The sequence below is a fragment of the Triplophysa dalaica genome, chromosome 21 (genome assembly GCF_015846415.1).
Source record: "Triplophysa dalaica isolate WHDGS20190420 chromosome 21, ASM1584641v1, whole genome shotgun sequence".
Lineage (NCBI taxonomy): Eukaryota > Metazoa > Chordata > Actinopteri > Cypriniformes > Nemacheilidae > Triplophysa > Triplophysa dalaica.
This window is the reverse complement of record NC_079562.1, coordinates 12,265,644-12,286,694: the sequence shown is the minus strand read 5'-3', so window position 1 is coordinate 12,286,694 and position 21,051 is coordinate 12,265,644. Positions and strand designations below refer to the sequence as shown.

Sequence of the window (21,051 nt, the reverse complement as noted above, 5' to 3'; positions counted from 1 at the left end):
TTAAATAATAACTTAAATACAATAATATATTACAATAAATGGCAAACTTTACAATTTTTGGTATATTCCTGATATTTCAAAAGTATTTGTTTGGCAATAATTTTCTTACAATGTGAGTTTTGAAGGGATAAAAATGCATACATTTTTGTATATATTTGTCTTTATCTATTATAACCATCATGTCATTTACAAGTGTTACACATTCCACCCTTATAAGACAATACAACTCGACATAACAAGCACATAAACTGCAGTTCACTCATATTTTCGTCAACAAAGCCTCAGGTGTCCTCGTGTTACTGTACATCGATTCATTCATCATAAGCCGTCCGGTGGTTTCCGTTAACCCACGTGTTGCCGGTCAGAGCTGCGTCACGCGATCGCGAATGACACGCTGAAGGAGCCAAGAAGCGCGAACACGGGCGCGTAAAAAAGAGCGAAGAAACATCTCCGTTAGATGAAAAACAAACGGTTCATGCCATAATAGCATCGCTACTAAAACCACATAACCATACATGACATCTCATCTCCACGTTTCCAACAACAACCGGCAGAAATCCCGACGAGAAGCACAGAGGTGTTCGTTATAAGGCAGAGAGAGAGAGAGAGAGAGAGAGAGGATGGATAAGAAGGATGAAGGAGCGCAGATGGAACCGCTGCTTCCTGCGGTAAGAGCCTGTTTCATTTCTGATGTGTTATCCGCGTATGGAAGAACAATGACATGATGCGGTATAATGTGTTGCGCAAAATGGTTTTCTGTGGTCCTGGAGGCTGCATTTGGGTTGCGGGTGCGCTGGTGGAGCCCATAACAGCCACCATTCATGGAAGACATCGTCCTTGAATTATTCATCGCACCCTTAATACTGAACGTTACTCTACTTTAGTGTGAAATGGGCTCGTGTTACGCGCATACGGCATTTGCAACGTGACAAAGGTTCACATCGGCTGGTGTGTGCCATGCATTTAATTGCGCACGTTTTGTAATGTTCAATGGCGCACTGTTCTCAAAGCAAAAGTCTCTCAGTGTCGTGAGTGGGCTTCATGCATGCATCACATTTCTCCAGCATTACACCTGCATCTAGGCTGGCGATAGTGGCTGTATGTCTGTTGTGGATTTCCTTTTTTCATCACTCATATTGTAGGAATCACTGGTTCACCACGGTCACCCATCTGTGGCCATGAATGTTCTTCAGGATTGACCAAATGATGTGATTTACCATAGATGTTGAATATTCTTCAGTGGTTACGGCTGTGTTAAGAGCCGAACACCTAGTTTAATCGCAGCATATTTTAATGACAAACAAACCCATCCATCCATTTTCTTCCGCTTATCCGGGGCCGGGTCGCGGGGGCAGCAGTCTAAGCAGGGATGCCCAGACTTCCCTCTCCCTAGACACTTGCTCCAGCCTTCCGGGGGGAGACCGAGGCGTTCCCAGGCCAGCCGGGAGACATAGTCCCTCCAGCGTGTCCTAGGTCTTCCCCGGGGAAACAAACCCATGTTTTGTAATCTTGTGGATAGGTGAGCCTAGAAAGTACTTATAGGGGAACCACTTTTAGGGCTATATAGCACCATACCTTGGCGCTTCAGTGGTTCTTCAGAGGTTCTTTGGGGTGACCGAGGTGGTATGTAGCACCATTTCTGTATCAAGCACCAACATAAGGTTCTATAATGCACTAAAAGTGGTTCCCCAATGGTTACGACCTACGATAGGCTGTTGTGTAATTGCTCTCTGTCCCTGTGCAGAGTAAAACAATTGAGTAGATTTAAACAAAAAAGAGCAGAAGCCATTTTAATGTGAGCTCATAGGTCCCTTCTCCTTACTGACTGTTTGAAGTCGAGAAGCTGGCCGGCATCCTACGCATTCTGCTATCCCTGCAGTCCAGAGGAATACACGCTCTCTCACAGCTGCTCAGAATATATTCACAGTTACACAGGCACGCAGGTCAGGTTTAGTGTAATCTTCTGTGCAGTGTTCAAATATTCCAGATATTTCTAAGAGAAGTGTGCTCTTATGAAATCCTTAAAAAAAGAGTTTTGGCAGACACTTAGAAACCCAGATAAAGAAACATTGTTCAAGATAAAAGGCAGAGACTGATGAATATTCCAGAAGAATGTTCATACTGTTGCATCCTTTCTTACCTATTTCACCTTTCAATGTAGCATTCTGTATACAGTCTAAAACAAACTGTGCTATATAAAGCACTTAAAGTTGTTCGTGGCTTGTTTTCTTATCAGGTTTTTTATATGGAAACGTTGCTACATAGCACCTCGGTCACCACAAAGAACCTCTGAAGGACCTCTAAAGAACCACTTAAGCACCAAGACATGGTGCTATACAGCACTAAAAGTGGTTCCCCTGTGATTATGAATAAGGAACCACTTTTAAATGCTATATAGCACCCTTTTTTTATTATTGTGGGTCAGCGTATTGTGAAAATATTCTGTACTTAAAATAAGAGCCTATTACATTAATGAACACAAGCAAAAGTATTTTTTTACAGAATTAAATAAAGTATCTGTAAAAAAATCACCTGGATCTTAAGCAGTGCTCTTAATTAATTTTCGAGTTTTACTTTGAAAATGACAGAGGGAGGACAAAATTATGAGATTGTATCATATCTCCCATTCTGACAGTATCACCCATTGTGACATTTCTCATTTTGACATCATCACTTGAAGAGTTTATTTGCAAAAACAGATGTTTTAAAGTCATAAGTTTAACTTATTATGACACCATCTCTCATAATTTATTATTACACCATTCATTATGACATCATCACTTACAGTGAACTCTATTGCTAATTGACCTATCATTAAGCCCCTCCCCTCAAACACAGATGAGCCAATGGCAGCTGAGTATCAGTTGTATGGGGACTAGAACTCAAACAACTTTCACTTATATGACACTGTTGATTTAGACATCATAACGGAAATGTCTGATGTGTTTGTGCAATAAAACATCTTAAATTGAGTAATAATTTTTTATCTTTTCTTCTATTATTGGATTTACTAAAATAGTGATGGTTTATCTTTGTGGCAAGTTTACTGACACTAATCCTGTGTCTGTAAGATTTAAACTTACACTTTTGTCCAATAAAATGCTTTTCAAAAACAGAAAGTTGCGTCAATCTGTCTATCAAGCATTACCTCATAATTCATGGCTTGGACATAAAGACTTAAATGTCAAGCCCCTTTCAAACACTTCGCACCTTCTTTTCGGGAAACGTGTAAATTATATAGGGCTTCATTCAGAATAAAATCTGTATTTATGTATTAACAGTCTCCTGAGCTATTTTTAGATATGAGATGTTTATATACGTTGTAAAATTAGAGTGATCTTATTGCCTTTCTGCTCCTCTTCAGGTTCAAAGTCCTGCTAGTGATCACGGGGTAAGTGCCTCTTCTTAATTTCCCATTTCCTGCTTTTCTCAGTGTGGATGTTTTAATGCGCTCATTTGATTCATTTTTGATCACTGTCGTGTGTGCACAAGTGAGCGACTAGTGTTTAAACCCATCCAAATGATATGATTCATGGTGACTCATCGTAAGCAGATAATATCTCCTTGAGAGGCTGTTTGATCGGTGGTCAGTTGCTGTCAGTTTGAATCTCTGTCCACAAGTGTTCGGTCAACAGAACATTTTGAGAGTGATACGGAGGGATGCTGAGATGTTTTAGGCACCACTCTTTGAATAGTCTTTGACAGTCTTTGACATAAGTATAAAGATAGAAAGTAAGAAAGAGAGAGAGAGAGAGAGAGAGAGAGAGAGGTTGTTGTATTGGTCAGAAAGCAGGCTGGACAGAGGCCAGTATGAGCAGATGGTGTGACCGGGAGAAACATGCTGCTCTGGAGGAGATGAAGCTCTGAGATCTGTAGGGAAGCTCAGCCTGTTACATGTCCCTATAACCACAAAGATTACATGCATACAAACTCAAATGATCGCACTAATAACCCAACACATCCTGCTTTAAAAGCCCACAGTGCCCTTGGGAATGTGACCAGCCTTGGGGTTTGTTTGTCTAATGATGTGCTTGCTGGTAATGTTTTTATTTCATTATTTTATTTTATTTCATATTTATTTAGTTCATAAGAATATCACATAAATATATGTCATACAACAGAAATACAGTATTAGCATATATGTTGTAATATAAAACAAACAAAATTCTAAATACGCAATTCATATATTTGTTTACGCATGGTCTACTTAAAAAGTGCTTCAAAAGGTTCAAAAGGAACCTTTTGGTTCCATAAAGAACCTTTAACATCTGAAGAACCTTTCTGTTTCACAAAAGGTTCTTTGTGGAACCAAAAATGGTTCTTCTATGACATTGCTGTGCAGAACCTTTTAAGCATCTTAATTTTTAAGAGTGTATATCAGTTTTTATAGATTTTTAAGATTCAAGAATAATTTATTTATTTTTATTTACTGTATTCACAACGTCTGGCAAATTCTGAAGACAGTGCTACAACATCTGAATAAAATAAAATAAAAAAAGCAGTTAACATATAATTTTTTTAATGACATTGTTTGCGAAAACATAAGCAAACAAAAATGCTTACAGTTGTTTGGAATAATATTGTAACTATGAAATTTTAGGCATCATAGGAATGTTTAGTTTATTTTCAGCAAAAATTAAACCATTATCAATTTTATTTTATCGTATGAAATGATTTGGTTTCAGCATTATGTGATTTGCCCTCGTAAACTAAATATCCAAATAGATTTTTATAAGATAAAGAACAACTTCTTACTTTAACAACAGTCTATCGCTTGTTCCCAAAACCGCTACACTCCATTTCCCAGCATGCATTAGACTGTGCTTTGAAAACGTTGATACATCTGAAGGTTTAAGCTAGAACACACAGCGGAGGGAGCTCAGAGCTGCACACACCACCCCAAAACACACACACACGCGTAGTGCATGCATCACAGAGCACATGCACTCGGAGCTTAGTTACCAGTCAACGCAGCCAGTGATGTCGGCACCCTAATCTCCCTCCTGATTGGTGGATAGACGCCTGTCAAAAACACCGGCTCGGCGACTTGTTCTCAACAATTGGACGACGCAGCCCTGGCGACAGGGTTACAGCTGTGTCAGAGGGGTTATTACGGCTAAAGGAATCTCAGCTGTGCTCTGGCACAGCGGCTAAGCTTACTGCCTCTCCTCGGGATAAGGGACGTGCCGCTGACAGCATGCAACACAGATCCTCTGAGAACACTGCCTTTAACTGTCAGGTAAGACGCACGGACGCAGCATTAGCCTTCGAGCTCCGCCGTGTCCTTGAAGAGGATGGTGTGTTAGTTAGTCGACTGTCTTTCACGAGTATTGAATTTTTGTTATATAATGACACAAGACAGGCTGTGCTCGGTGACGGTTGCAAGCTATTCTGTTTAAGATACAGCAAGTTTGAGGTGTTGGTTGTTTAAGGTGCACCTTCATCTCCTGCCGCTCTCACTCTCCCCATCTGATGTTTGTGTCTTCTTGGAGCTATTTCGGTACATCTCTCCTCCCCACGTACTCGGCTCACATCTCTTCTTCTCCCTCTGTGTCATTTTCATCTTCAGCTTTGTTTTCGGTTAGGAAAGCAGATCATATCCGGTTGTGGGAGGAGGTGTTCGAGGTGGACATCTGAATGAGCATTAGAAGGTGCAGATGTGCGTGTGCATATGTGTGTGGGACGGAGGGCATTAATAGTATATGAATAGAAAAAAAAGCAAAACAAGGTCAGAGGAAGAATACAAACACATGGATCTTTGAAAGCAGCAATATATTCAGATGTATCCTGGAAAAATATTGGCTTTGTGCATGCTTGTGGGACTGTCACGGTTGTGCGCTGTGCTGTCGGCGCTATGAAAGGATGCTGATGCTGATCCTTCCGTTTCCATGGTAACCACAGCCATCTGTAGGGATCAGTCCTGCTGTTCTCAACCAATAGAATGGCTCACATCCCATTCTCCCCCCAGCCTCTTCAACCACCCCAATAATCCCTCTCACCGCTCAATGCCGTTACTCCACGATCACGCGGTCATGCAACGCACACACACTCACAAACTGGCAAATCTCTCATACACAAATTAAGTTGTTATGTAACGTGACCGATGGGTGGTTGTACGGGGTCTGTTTGTGAAACGATGCTATGCTGAGAAATGAGGTGTGTAGCAGTTGCAGTTTATCTTTTAATGAAGTTCCAGAGAATTCAGTTATAGGCAGAACTGGGTCACAAGGTAAAGCGTCCTAGAAACCTTCAAAGAGCTTTGTCTCTTGTGGGAGATTAACAGGAAAATATTGCGTTTTGATGTACAAAGGCCTGTTTACATCAAAATTTGTGGGGTTTGTGTCAGTGATTTGAACTCAAACATTTTCTGTAATCTGGTATCCCTATTGTAAAGATACACTTAGCTCATGATTCGATGAGAAACATGATACTAGGTTCATGATTCACAGACAAAAAAATGTAACAAAGTGGGAATTTTTTCTCTCCATAAAATGTAAAACAAAAACAATTTAAAATCATTTGTTATTTTGAATTTACAACATCAAGGGGTGGTTTCCCGGACATAGCTTAAGACTAGTCCCAGAATAAATCAAATGTTAGAGGTGTCTTGATCGAAAACAACTCGCACTGACGTATCTTAAAGGGCCGCTAATTCAGGTGTATTCTACAATGTAAAAATAGTCAGTGGTATCCCCAGAATGTGTCTGTGAAGTTTCAGCTCAAAATACACCACATATCTTTCATAACAAGATGTTGAACATGACCATTTTTGGCTGCAATGGAAATGCGCTGTTTTTGTGTGTGTCTCTGATGATTAATCATGTGGATGCATATTACTAACAGACATGAACACTGATATAGGCAAAAACATGCAATCAGAGTACTTTTATATGAAAGACAGTAATGAAAAGATCAGCAACCAGGTGTTAGAGTAGCAATTTCTGCGTAACCTAATTGTCTTACACATGCAAACTCTGTTTCTATTGTCGCACTTAGGAAAACACTAAACTCACGAGAAAAACACTGCTATAACTTTCTTTCATTGTAATGAATAAGCTTTACAGAAATTATGTTTGTCACAAGTCTTCTGAACCGATGGGCGCAATGCGTTTTACCACTAACGTTTCGACACGACACCTGTCTTGGTACCATGTCTCAGGTTTAGGCGCGAAAATGAAAACAACAGCCGCTAACATAATAAACACATTATTTAAGAAAGGCAATTTAAAAACGATTTGTAATACTTTCTTCTCCTGGAGATAAAGCTTGATCGCAAACAGCTGGTACTGATCCACTCTGGAGAATACTTTTTTGGCGAAACCCATATATGGGGGGCCACTGGGTCCCGGAGCTTAGATTTTTCAACCTTTCCGGCTACCGGGAGCTCTAGATCCCAACCTAGAGATGGCATCGACTCGTGGTCACCATCGTTTGAATGCCCTGGCGGAGACCTTTCCAACAAATCGTTTATCTATGTCTTTCCATTTACATTACATTACATTTAGTCATTTAGCAGACGCTTTTATCCAAAGCGACTTACAAGTGGGGAAGCAATTGGGACAGCATAAGTACAACAAAAGCATAAGTGCAATCAAAAGAAGACTGGTCTCATATAGCCTAACACAGTATACAGAATCATTCATTCATTCATTTTTTTTTTTTTTTTTTGCGTAGAGAAGAAAACTTCCGAACCGGAGTTTGTCAATCCGAAAAAAGTAAATTCTTCCCGAACGCTTACTTAAGTCATCATCATGAAAATGTTTAACTGAACCTGCTGTGTGTAAATTAATAAACATTTATTAGATCTGTCACAGAGAAAACAGTTTTTTTTAATACGAAAGTAAATCTTCTTAAAAGCAGTAGATGCACGAAAACATATACAAAACACAAGAACATTGTTGACGGAAGTCACATGTTGCATCTCAGCCAATAGGATTAAACAGATGTCATATTGTCAAACAAATTTCAATTTATGAATATGAATTTGCCTTTAAGACTTGAATCATTCAAAATTAAGGTTTTTTGTCCACACCAGTGGAGGTCATTAATAGGGGCTTTCGCACTGCGGGAACGATTTCAAAGTTCCGGGACGACCTGCCGGAAGTCGCTTTTTATTGTGTTTGCACCACAGGAACCGGGCGGTATTTTAGTTTTGGGAGAACGTTTTATGAGGAACACTTAAGCTCCTTCTCAGAGGCAGGGTCTAAACCAGGAGGATAGAAACTACCCGGGACTTAAGAAAATGGTATTTATCTGTGTAGACAGATAGTAAGTAGACAGTGTTTATCTGTGTGGGTGTTTGCTTTAGTACTACTCTTGTGTATTTGTGTATTATAGCTCTCATTGGAGCTTGTCCCTTCTCAAAAGCTAGCAAGTCCGTCTCTTGCAGTGAGAGTCGCAGCTGTTAGTCCAAGAGTCCCTGATCTCCTATATCTCTCGTAAACCCTTCTGGAGATTTGTCGTGATGACATCACAGTGTTGTACAAATCCCTGCACAGTTTGCTTTAATTTGGGGATGACACTTTGCATAAAGCTGCTGTGATAACACAACGCATCTGAGCTTCAACGAATCCAACAGAAGTCTCTTAAGATCTCAGTTTCTCATTACAGACCGACTCACTCGCTCAGAATGGAGCGGAATAGCAAGATTTGTCAAATTACGTTTGAAACGTAATTTGGCCTTTTTTTATCAGATACAAACTGTTTCTATGACGTGAAGCACTGGTGCGTTTGCACCAGAGAGTCGCAGTGCAAATAGCTATGAGAGGCGCCAGAATAATCAAACCTAAAGACAGAGAGTCACAACCAACTAAAAGTGCACATCTAATAGAGAGTGAAGAGCGATGAAGACCTACAGTACAGACCCTGTAAACATCAGTTTATAATGCCAGTCATATGCTGTACTCTCATTGTTTGTGCATATATACTTTATTGTTATACTGTACATTTTTCAAAACTTTATATTCTTAGATAATTTCTTGTTTATTTGGTCCAACTGCAATATTTAGGCTGTGGCATATACAGTACTGTGAGGTAAAATCACAACAATCACACTTTAAAATATTGGCTCTTCGCCACCTCTATAGTGGAAGCGGTTGACTGAAGTCTCCTTAGATTCAAACAGAAGTGTGTGAGAATGCGACCAGAACTGAAGGATTGATGTTGAGCATGCAGACATGTTTGCATGTAAATTCTGACTGCTTATTGCGCAGCATAACAGATGGGACAAAAGCTCTTTTCAGTGCAGGAACATCACTATTCAGTATTAATGTCTAAAAAGATCCATTAGCATTCAGGAATGTATTGTGAATATACATGTCCATTGTCCATGCATTTTGTTTAGAGAGTGCTGAATGTACTGGAATGTCCTGTAAAATATTCAACCTGTCCGAGGATAAAGACTTCATAAATCCACTGGAATAAAATATATGAAAGCTTAATGTCCTCACAACAACAACATTTGTCTCCTATTTACGTTGGTTTGTGTAGTTCCGTGTGGAAGAGGGAAGAGGATTTGTGTTTTCTTGTGAATGAATATAAGCAAGTGTGTGTGGTGTACATCTCAGGGCCCACGGTTCATTGTCCTGTCTCCATCTTTTCTGTATCCTTCCTCTTCTTTGAACAGTGAGCATCTTTGTTGTGTTTTAATGGGGCACGGCGAGGGCAGAGGACAGTGAGAGATCTGAGTGATGGTGAAGAGGATGAAGTGCTGGAGGTCTTTGACTGCTTCTGTTGGTCTTCAGGTTCGAATAATTCTTGTCAGGCTCAGGTTTTAGAGCAGGATTCTTTGGAAACGTTCACATCAACTTCCCTTTAATTCTAGTGGGGTTTGTTCTACATTAGGAGCCAGACTCAAATGGGTTTTTATTGGCTGATGCTGAAATGTTTAGCGCAGGGATGCTGGTGTCCAGTACAGTAATATGTAATATAATAGAATTCATTAAATTGTGGAAACAGAAAATGTGCACTCTGGAGATCACGTTTCGGATTCAGATAATCGGCCAAGGGGGACAGTTGTCAACACACTAGAAAACTATCGTGGTACAAATGCAGGTAAAATTGCCTTAGTCCAATGACATAAAACATCAAATGATAGCTGGCTGTTAACTTTATTGGGTACAAAATACATGATTGAACAGGAATTGTTAGAATAATGATAATATGAGAGATTCAAGTCACTTTGTGCCATTGTATGGCTTTTCTACAGAAACACAAAAGAAGATATTTTGAAGAATGTTGGTTACCAAACAACGGCAGTACCCATTGCCTTGCATTTGTTTTGTGAACTATCCCTTTAGCTATCACTTCAAGTCATTGGTGGTTGAGGGTTATCGGAAACTTCTGCATGTTGTTTGATCATAATGAGAGAATTTCTAAAGGTCATTGCCGTAATTATGTTTTTGGTCCATTAGTGAAAACGGAGATTCGTCCTCTTGCAGTGATTCTTAATGGGTGTGTCTTTAGTACATCTCAAAGCCTTTTATCACCAGGCAGTTTGAGTGAACGAACAAACAAATGAAAGTCAACATGAACAACATTTGCTGCCTATTTTACTTGAATAATCTGATGTGAACAGGATGTTTAGAGAATGCAGGGTGGGATGCGGAATAAATTAGATGGTGGAAGGTCAGCATTAAACAGTGGAAGAGGAGTGTGTGGAGGGATGACATCAGCTTAAAAGAAAGGTTTCAGAGTTGTTTAATTTTTGTAAATGATTACTAAGAGGAAGATTTCATAAGATGCAACAATGAATCATGTACATAACATTGACGCATGTTCGGTAAATGATTTCATGTTGACATTAGGGAACATTCATGCCTTTTAATCCTTGGCAATGCTGTGTATTTGTGTTGTGGTGGAAGACAGGGAGTAAAGTCAGTTTTTATGTGTAAAATAAGGTCAGGATGGATGTTGTGAATATTTTATAGCCAAAACTGCTGTTGAGTGTTCCAGTGATTTCCTGAAAAAACAAAAACTGAAAACAGCAAGATGCAACACAATGTCCAAAGACCTTTGTTCGCATGTGTATAACTGTTTCATCAGGCGGGCGCGCCTGGACTTCACTTAACTTCCGGTCTGTGTTTGTTTATCGGTCTGACTAGTGTCTAATAATATGACTATTTACACAGCTGCTCTCAGTAGCTTTGATTAAAAGTTACTGAGTAAATGTTTATGAAGAATAGGGAGAGCTTATTAGTTGCGATTTAGGAAATTTCATTTGTTGAAACTGTTAAGGTCTAATTTGGTCTTGTTTTGTGACTGATATCAGGCAACAGAGGAATATTATAAGCAGGGAAAATAGTAATGACGTAATGTAACTGAGTGCAGCTATAACTACAAACTGCTGTCACGTGATGTAAGTTTAGCACTTAATACTAAGTATTGTAAATTTAGCATTAATGTGACAAGTCTTTGCTCTTGGTTGGGGATGGAATTGCCTGAGCTGGGATGGTGAGATGGTCACTTTGCTCTTGGGAGGTGATGGAATTGCCTGGCGTAATCTAGTGACGTTTGTTTATGTTGTTGCTTTTAAAATAATTAAAATAATATTTCAATTGAATTGAAATAGATCGAATGCAAAACCATGTCCTCTTGGGGGAACTGGCATAGGTTAGTGATAGGCTGATGTTCAATGATATTGAAAAATAATAAAAAGCTATATTTTTATTCTCTTGTTAAATTATTTGATCTACCATAATACACTTGCATTTTAGTGGATTATCTTAATTTGTAATCTGGGCAAAAATATTGTGATTAATTTGATTAATAAACCGGCTTTTATCATGCAGTTTATTCAACTAATATTTAAATTATATATAAATCAAATGAAAGTCCTAGTTTTGCGTAAATGCTTCGAAATGAAGCTTCACTTTTCATGAATTGGTGATGCTCGACGGGCATGAAACGGGCATTTAAGGGTGACCCCATTCCCTCCCCCACCCTTATGAATGTGTGCGTCTGCATGCAAATTTCTATCCACATGTGCGAATCTGCTCCATTATTATTCAACCCGAGCAGCCGCGGTCACGTGACGCTTCGTGTTGAACGCTGCTGAGGCTGAGAGCCACCAAAGGAGAAAAGGACAAAGTAAATGGGCAGAAGATAACATACAAATAAGGAGAGGAAACATAAGGCAGAAAGGAAGTGCGACAAGATTAGGGATGACAAAGTGACATGGTGGGGGCTCTCTGATATAATGTCACACCTCAGTTGCAGACAGGAAGCGGATTATAAATATAAAAAAGAATCAGGCCAGCGGGACCCTGTTAGCTTTCATTAGTGAGCACCATCATGTGTGTGTGTTGTCATATGTTTACACAGGTGTTATCGTGGTCAAACAGAGTATACTGTACGTGTTAACAATATCTTTCTCTGCTTTATATGTGACGGGATCGCTAGTCGTGTTAATAAATTATCAAAGCCTGTGTCCTGTGTGTGTCCTTCATCTCACCTCCAAGAACAAGATGGAGAGATTAGGGCTTGTTTTGATGACATCACGGGAGGAGGGACCACCCAGGAGTCTGCTGGGCTGTGTTGCCATGGTTATCTATATATTTCACTTCTGGATTGCCATTTATGGCTCTTGAGCATGCGAGAACGCTCTGCCACGGTGCCACAACCTCAACCCGATTGAAGCGCAAGAACATGACTCATGTGGCGATGATGCTCTGAGTTTGTGTTAGTGGGGATTTTCAAGGGAGTATTCAATACAGTTAAAATCATTTTATCATTTGCTTACACGTATAAACGTGTATTTTCATTGTTTATTCAGAGAAACACAAAACTTGTTGTTTGATCAAAAATTATTTGTAGCCCTTGATAAACAATAAAAGGTCATGGCTTCTAGAAAAGAAGAAAATCGTTATTTATTACTTTTTCTGAAGCCGTACTATAGGTTTTTATTTGAAACAGACCATTGTTTAAAGTCATTTGCTGATAATCTGCACATCTGCTGTCTCTGAATACCAAATGGCCTACTTTCATGAAATTTTAATGAGTTTTATATTTCTTTTGCTTGGCATCTGTGATCTCAATATTATCTGCAGTTGCATGGCAAGGATGAGTATTATATTTATGAGTTCTTACTTTGAGGCGAAATGACAATTCTGTGATCATTTACGCACCCTCTTGTCATTTCAAACCTGTATGACTTTCTATCTTCCGAAGAACACAAAGTAAGATATTTTGAAGAATGTTGTTAAAGGGGTGATATGACAGGGTTAAAACAAATATTATCCTTTGTTTTAATATGTTTGTATCTCCTCTTTGCCCAGCCTCTCATTAATTCGCGTGTCTTTTACAAAGCTCATCGCTCTGAAAGGCGAGGTGTTCTATGATTGGACAGTTACCCAGTGTGTAGTGATTGGTAGTGCCTCTAGTTGAAACATTATTTCTGATTATTAGGACTTATGTTGTCTTCTTTCACGTTGCGCGCTTGTCTGCATTTGCAGATCACACAACAACATGCGCTAGAATCACATGACAAACTCTAACAGGCTGCGAATCTGAAGCGCCAGACGAAGTTTGCGAAGTTGTAAGGGTTGGAATTGCCCCTGTTTTTAACAAAAGCTTTCTTGCACAGCCGGCATTGATCTCTCCCAGGTTCATGAAGCAATCATCTGTGAAATGCACTGCACACTTTTGAAAATTCGGATTGTATTGTTCTGGAACAGTGTTGTAAATAAAATGTAACCATTCTATTTAGTTGTCTTATCTTTTGGAATGGCAGACAAACAGGCTTTCTTTTTGCAACGAAACACACAGCATCTCCACGACAAGGCTGCCGCGGTGACGATACAATGAGATTTACAAGTACGCCCACCTTACTTGCATATAGATTTAAGCTGTGTTAGTCAAGTTATACAACAAAATGACGTAGATTCAGAGTGTGGTTACACAAGGCGTTTCAGGCAGGTCTGGATGAGCATTCGCTTTTAAAGGATGCCTCTTTTGTTCCAAGATTTAAAATTTTATAAATGCATGGGCAACTAATAACACACCAAAGACACAGAAAAACACGTATTTTTGCGCCATATGACCCCTTTAACAACTATGCTGGTTTTGTGTCCATACAATAGAAGTGAATGAGGGGGGGTGTGTTGTTCTGTTAACAACATCTTTCAAAATATCTTCTTTTGTGTTCTGCAGAAGAAAGAAAGTAATACAGGTTGTAAGTGACAAGAGGGTGTGTAAATGATGACAGAATTTTTATTCGGAAGGTATACTACTTTATAGCACAAGGTTGGATTTCACATCCGTACCACTTTATTACCTTAACAAAGTCACTGTGTAACAGCCATCTAAAGTGATAGTACACCCAAAAAGGGAAATTCTGTCATCATTTATTCAATTACATACTCTTGTCATTTAAAACCTGTATGACTTTCTTCTGCAGAACACAAAAGAACATTTCTGAATAATGATGTTAACCAAAAAATGACCGGACCCATTCACTTGCATTGGTTATGAGTCTATACAGAAGTCTAGTGGTACGCTGTGGTTTGGTTACAAACATTCTTGAAAGTAACTTTTGTGTTCTGCAGAAGATAGTCATACAGGTTTTAAATGACATGAGGGCGAGTAAAAGATGACAGAACTTTAATTTGTGGGTGAACTTTCCTTTTAAAATGTGTCTGTTACTTTACCTTTATGATCCATCACGATCTCCACCTCATCGCCCGTCATTCAACATCTCAGGCATCATTCGAGCCAGGAAATCTCCAGCATATGCTGACCTATCCCATGATCCTTTTGACTGACATGTTCCGGCACACTGTGTTAATCTCCCCCCGTGTCGTCTTCTTTCTGCATCTTCCCTGTTTGCTCTGTCTGATCTGTACTGAGTGCTCTTGAAGAACTTTGTGTAACCTTAATGGATCTCATTGCACTTTTAATAGGCTCTTAATGTTTTACGTGCATTCCTTATGATGTCTTTCATACTATGTCCGGATACAAGTGGATACAAGTGAAATAGCAAGTGAAATATTAAAAAATTCCAGGGCTCAATTGCCTGATGTGATCATCATTAGTTTAGTCTAATTCACCCCCCCCCCCTACAAACATGACATCATCATTTGTTGGGTGGATACCCAGGAGCTGACACACGGTGGACCTGTTCTTTTTTCTGGCTTTGCAGAAGAAACTATGACTAAAACAATGTCATCTGTGTTCTGAGGACAACTAGCGGCAGGTCACATTAGTTGCCATGGAAACTGTCTGTTAAGGTTAGGCTCAGGCAGGCTATTTATTTTGGGATGTGGTGAAGGAATGAGAGTCTGTCAATCCATAACAAATGATGCAGGTAGACAGTTTGTTGTGGCTGTGATGCTATTAATGCATTATTTTGATAGGAGTCTGATGTGATGTGTTTATTAAGAATAAATGTCACAGGCTTTAGTCTATGTTATATTGGGAACTAATTGAATCTTGAAAACATTGATATGTAGTGATACGGAACATAATAATAAATTAATTTCTTGCAAACCAAGAAATGGTTCTTGATTTGTTCTGATATATTTAATTGACCTGCAGTTTTAGAGTCCAATGATTCTACTTAAAGATTATGAGTGTATGAGTGTATGCGAATTGATCTGAATGTGTTATAAATTATTTAAGAAATAGATGCTGTAATGTGTTTTCTGTTTACCATATTAAGAAAAAATTACATGGTAGCAAAAAATGCCCCAGAACTGTTTTCTTTCTTACATTCTTCAAATTAACTTCTTTTGCGTTAAAAAAGGTATGAAGCAAATTTTCCTACTACATAGTTAATGTTATGGTAGTCATTTTTAAGTAGTATTGGAGAAATATAAATGCTGTAGAAGTGTTCATTGTTAGTTTATGCAATAACTTATTTGAGCAAATACAACCTTATTCTAAAGTGTTATCGTATCACTCATAAGAGAACACACATTTACATTAATGCAATTGGCAGACGCTTTTATCCAAAGCGAATTGCAGTAACCTATACATTTATACTTAGGTATGTGCAATCCCCTGGGATCGAACCCACAACCTTGCGCTGCTAACACAATGCTCTCACCACTGAGCTACAGGAAATGTATGTAAGGGTTGTTTAACAGTGTGTTTTATTTTGCAGAGGAACGATGAGGAAGCCGTGCTGGACAGGGGAGGGACCCGGTCCATGCTCAACACAAATTTTGAGAAAGAAGAACTAGAAGGTAAGACCTGAAAGTATACTGTTTTAATCATGGATACCAAACACAGACCCTGATGAAGTGAGTCTGGGAAAACATTTCTTCAGAAGCAAATGCTCCAATACTCTGTATTCACCAGGGTTTGAGTCTGTGTCATGTTCTCACAGTTCCTAATTTCCTGTCTAAACACGTAAGAGCTTAAAGTTATCCAGAAAAAAACGTTAAAGTATATTTTTTGGATACTTTATCATAATTATATAGTTTTATGTTTACATTATATTTTGGTACTCTCATTTTTAAGACAGAAAAGCAGGCAGGAAACGATTCCCCTGTTTGACATTAGCTGTTCTTAGTCGTGAGGAAATATTCCACTTACAGAAACATTTCTTTCCAGCTCTCACACGCACACACACACTTGGGGCCAGAGAATGTCTGTCCCTGAAGAACCTCTGTGTTTCTAAAGCAAATCCTTACTTAACTCCCATCAGCTCTTTTTTTTTAAGTTATATTTAAGGGGCATTTTGCTTGTATTTGATAGGGTAGTGGGAACGGCAAAGGGTGCTCAAGACGGGAATCGAACTCGCGTCGGGCTGAAAGTGCACAGGCACTATGTGTTGGCACATAAACCACAGGGCTTATCGTAATAAAATGAAGCCTTGCGATAGATATGGGTGGAGAATACACCATCAGCAATGTCATGGTTTATGTGTTGGTAATTGTCTCTGATAGGCCACCGTACCCTCTACATCGGGGTGCATGTCCCTCTGGGTAGAAGATCACACAGACGGCACCGTCACCATGGACACCGCCACAGGAAGAGGTCACGGGAGAGAGACTCGGGAACCGAAGATGGCAGAGAATCTCCATCATACAGTAAGATCAGCATCACGCTCACAAACTACACGAAAACTTTATGAACTTGTGGAAATGTGTGAAACAGACTTGTTTATGTCTCCATCCAGCGGATACTCCATCTCAGCGCGTACAGTTCCTGCTGGGGATGGAGGATGATGAGGAACACATCCCGCACGCTCTCTTCACAGAGCTGGATGAGATCTGCCTGAAAGAGGGAGAAGATGCAGAATGGAAAGAGACGGCCAGGTATAAACACACATCTATGTGAGGAGACACAGAGAGGGTGACCTGTCAGAGACAAGCACTAGATACATTACAGCTAAATAGAAGTGTTTATAAATCAACATATTCAGAGCACACGTACCATGTGTATCCATACGTTTTGGTTGTGGTTCTGCATCTAAATGAGAACATGAAAACACAACAAAAAGTTATTTTATAGTGCAAGTCTCTTTGTTTCTCCCAAGCACTCTTAATTTTAGTTACATTGTATTTCGTTTTAAAAAAACCTTTTCACTAGAAATGAGTGTTATTAAGATTTTTTTTATAAAGCACCACAGATTTTCCCCATATCCCAAAACCCACTGTGTACCAAATTTTTCATTTCAAATTTAGATTTCCATTTCATTTGTTCACATGTCAGTAGTAATTGTAATGATTACAGATAAAACAAATAAAAATGATTAATAAAATTATAAGACCATCCAACATTGATTAAAAAGATTTGATTCATAATTTATTAATGTTTATAATAATAATAAAATAATAAAGAAATAGATAGTAATAGTGTATTATTATTTTGTTATTTATGTATTTTGATATATATTTTTTAATGTTATTTTTCAATTTTTAAAGCTTAAAAAATGAATTATAATTACCATAAACAAGTTTAAAGTATTTATTTTTGTATATCATTTTGAGTTTTGTTGTTTGCAGTTTTGAAATGTGGATAAAAGCGTCTACCAAAAAAAAGACTATTAATTATATTTTCATATGATTAAGTATTTTTAAATTAATAATAACAACAACAATAGTTTTAATTAAAATTATTTTCATTGCTGAATTTTGTCACGCAACAGTTTTTCATGATATCGTTGTTCCTCTGTCCTGACTCTTGTCTCTGTAGATGGCTGAAGTTTGAGGAGGATGTGGAGGATGGAGGTGAGAGGTGGAGTAAGCCGTACGTCGCCACTCTCTCTCTGCACAGTTTGTTTGAACTGCGTAGCTGTATTCTCAATGGAACCGTCATGCTGGACATGAGGGCCAACTCACTTGAGGAGATTGCAGGTACACCTTAAGCATGAGTTAAACATTGTTTTATTTTTTTAAAGGATTAAAAAAAATGAACTTGGTTTTTTTGAAGACATGGTTCTGGACCAGCACGAGACATTGGGTGCTCTTGGAGAGGAGGTACGAAAGAAGATCCGTAACGCCCTTCTTAAACAGCACCACCATCAGAACCAGAAGAAACTGGCCAATCGGATCCCCATCGTACGTTCGTTTGCAGATATTGGCAAGAAGCAGTCAGAACCTCACTCCATGGATAAGAATGGTACTGCTCCATGACACTCCATCAGCGTTTATCTACATTTACTATGTATCTGTCTTATCATCCATTTTGTTGGTTTGTCTGTGTGTCTCAGTTGTCATCACGAACCACCCGTCCCCCGGTCCCCATTCTACAGACCTCTGGTCTAGGTTCAAACGCAGTGTGAAAGACAGACAGGTGCACTTATGTCCACCTTGGTCCGTTCACTGTCCCAAGTGTGTGTCATCTCCCCATCAATGTCCCTCTGCCCTCCCTGCCCGAGACAACCCTCTCATCCAACCCAAAAAACCTCGAAACCCCTTCAGCAAGCGATTCAGCCCACCTTATGGGTACCACTGCATCCCCATCCTCGACCCAGAGGAAAAAACACCAGCAGGCAATATGATCGTAGATTAGATATTAGTAAACTATCTAATCCCTATCTAACTATTCTAATCCCTAGAGATGAAAAATCTACACTACCGTTCAAAAGTTTAGGGTCATTAAAAATCATTAGAACTAAAGGCATTTGATTATATATTTGAAATTATTTTGTGGTCAAAAATTTTAATGGTAAAAACATAATCATTAATTTGATTATATTATAAAAAATTGTTTCTTCAATACTGTTTAAAAGTTCACCTTCTACGAATTCAAGGCAAATGGAAGCTACTTTAAAGACACATAAATATAACATAGCCAGGCCCGGTACTGTACAATACCTCCCCTTTACCCTCTCAACATAGCTTTGATTTGTTTAGTTTTCTGTAGCCACAGCATAATTCTCATCATCAGATTATTGTTTTGATGAGTTTTTTATTATTCTACAATTTAGAAAAAACATTAAGAAGTGATCCTAAACTTTGGAACGGAAGTGTAGATCTGAACTAAGATAAACCCATTGAGGTGAATCATCCAGTAGTACAGGAATCTAGGTATTATTTTCTAGGCTCTAACAAATAATATTAATTTAGCTTCTCATTTAACCACAGATAAAACCCTAGAGTACTAGTATCTGTGGTATAGTTTCATATGGAATAGTTTCTCTGACGCATTCAGCTTAAGTTTAATGATCTTATTTAGAAATTTGTATTACTTGTTCCATTTTACAGCTTTTATAATCCAGGTTGGTGTTTATTGTTCAAGATCTTCTTAACATCAATAATCTTATAAATACTTAATTACTACAATACGCTACTGCTGATGAAGTTTTACTAATAAGAAGTGAATTTCATTAAAAGTTCTGTATAACTTTTATACTGTTCGCAGGTCAGATGTTTTCCCCTCAGACTCAGCCCGCCACAACAGAAGGTGGGGGAGGCAGTCGTGAGAACAGCGCTGTCGACTTCAGCAAGGTAAGAATCACATTTTATATAGATAAAGAAGTCTTACTGCACTTAAATAGGGTAAGTAATACAGATAGAAATTAAAAAAGCTTTAATTTATGTGTAGATAGACCTCCACTTCATGAAGAAGATCCCACAGGGTGCTGAGGCCTCTAATATCCTGGTAGGTGAGCTGGAGTTTCTGGAGAAACCTGTGGTAGCTTTCATCCGTCTGTCTCCAGCTGTACTGCTCAACGGCCTGGCTGAAGTCCCGATCACCACCAGGCAAGAGCTGAACAATCTGCTGGCAAAACTCAGTTCATATTGGGCCTCATTTATTAAACGAGCGTACAACCAAAAACAGGGTGTACGGTTGTTTCCACCCAAAACTTGGCATTTATCAATATGGACGTGAGCGGTTGCTACAATCATGTCTTACGACAGGTCTCAGTTCGTGTACGCAAGTTTTGTGATATGATGAAGGTCTGTGTACACTTTACCCTTTTGATAACTGAAAAGGAATAATGACAAATAGAAAGATTATGATTTTTCATTTAGTATAAGAAATGTAAAAATAGATTCCTATACAATTTCTTATTTTCATTACATTAATAAAATATTTATTTTCCAGCCTAATTATGATAATTTAATTGTTTGATATTACTAGGTTAACGGGTGCTTTGGTGAAAAAAAAACTTTCAGGCTACTTCTAAGATAATTTACCACAATTAAGTTGCATAATTAAAAGTAAAACATTTAAAAATCTATAATAATCAATAAAATTAGAAGAAAAGGGTAAGTTAATCTTTTTGCAAGGTGATATCTTCTTTGTTTGACCAAAATGCACTCTGATGAAAAGTGAAAAACACATGCTGTAATGTTTTTTTTATTTGTGCGATGGAAGACGTGCACTGGGTCACAGCTCTGGGTTGCCTGGGTTTGTGTGGCAGCCTCCAAGCCGATTTGTGGGGCCTGAAAAGTGAATTTTTGAACTGCTGGTGGCACTATAGAGTGAGTGCTAGGGCCCCCATAGTTGGTCACTGGACTATTGAGGACCACCACTGCGCGTGTGCTAAATATCTTAATTTCCTACATACGGTTCATAGGGCTGCCATAGATTCCCATTGGGGAAGAAGAAGAATAAAACCAACAGCAGTAGTGGCCTACCTAAATATTTGTGGTCATT

General features: G+C 38.7%; 1 protein-coding gene across 3 annotated transcripts in view; it reads left to right on the top strand.

The window, feature by feature from the left end:
* Positions 1-332: 332 nt before the first annotated feature.
* The window catches only part of slc4a10a (solute carrier family 4 member 10a), a 32,960-nt gene continuing 12,241 nt past the window's right edge, over positions 333-21,051 (top strand). Inside the window, exons 1-9 of one of the 3 annotated variants that reach the window (XM_056734198.1) lie at positions 333-668; positions 3,365-3,391; positions 16,100-16,181; positions 16,887-17,030; positions 17,120-17,258; positions 18,139-18,299; positions 18,376-18,564; positions 19,810-19,895; positions 19,993-20,150. In XM_056734198.1, coding sequence (XP_056590176.1) covers positions 621-668; positions 3,365-3,391; positions 16,100-16,181; positions 16,887-17,030; positions 17,120-17,258; positions 18,139-18,299; positions 18,376-18,564; positions 19,810-19,895; positions 19,993-20,150 — 1,034 coding nt within the window. In that variant the 5' untranslated portion in view covers positions 333-620. Of the gene's footprint in view, positions 669-3,364; positions 3,392-4,877; positions 5,240-16,099; positions 16,182-16,886; positions 17,031-17,119; positions 17,259-18,138; positions 18,300-18,375; positions 18,565-19,809; positions 19,896-19,992; positions 20,151-21,051 lie in introns of those variants that run through there. The other 2 variants (XM_056734200.1, XM_056734199.1) reach the window with 2 other exon arrangements.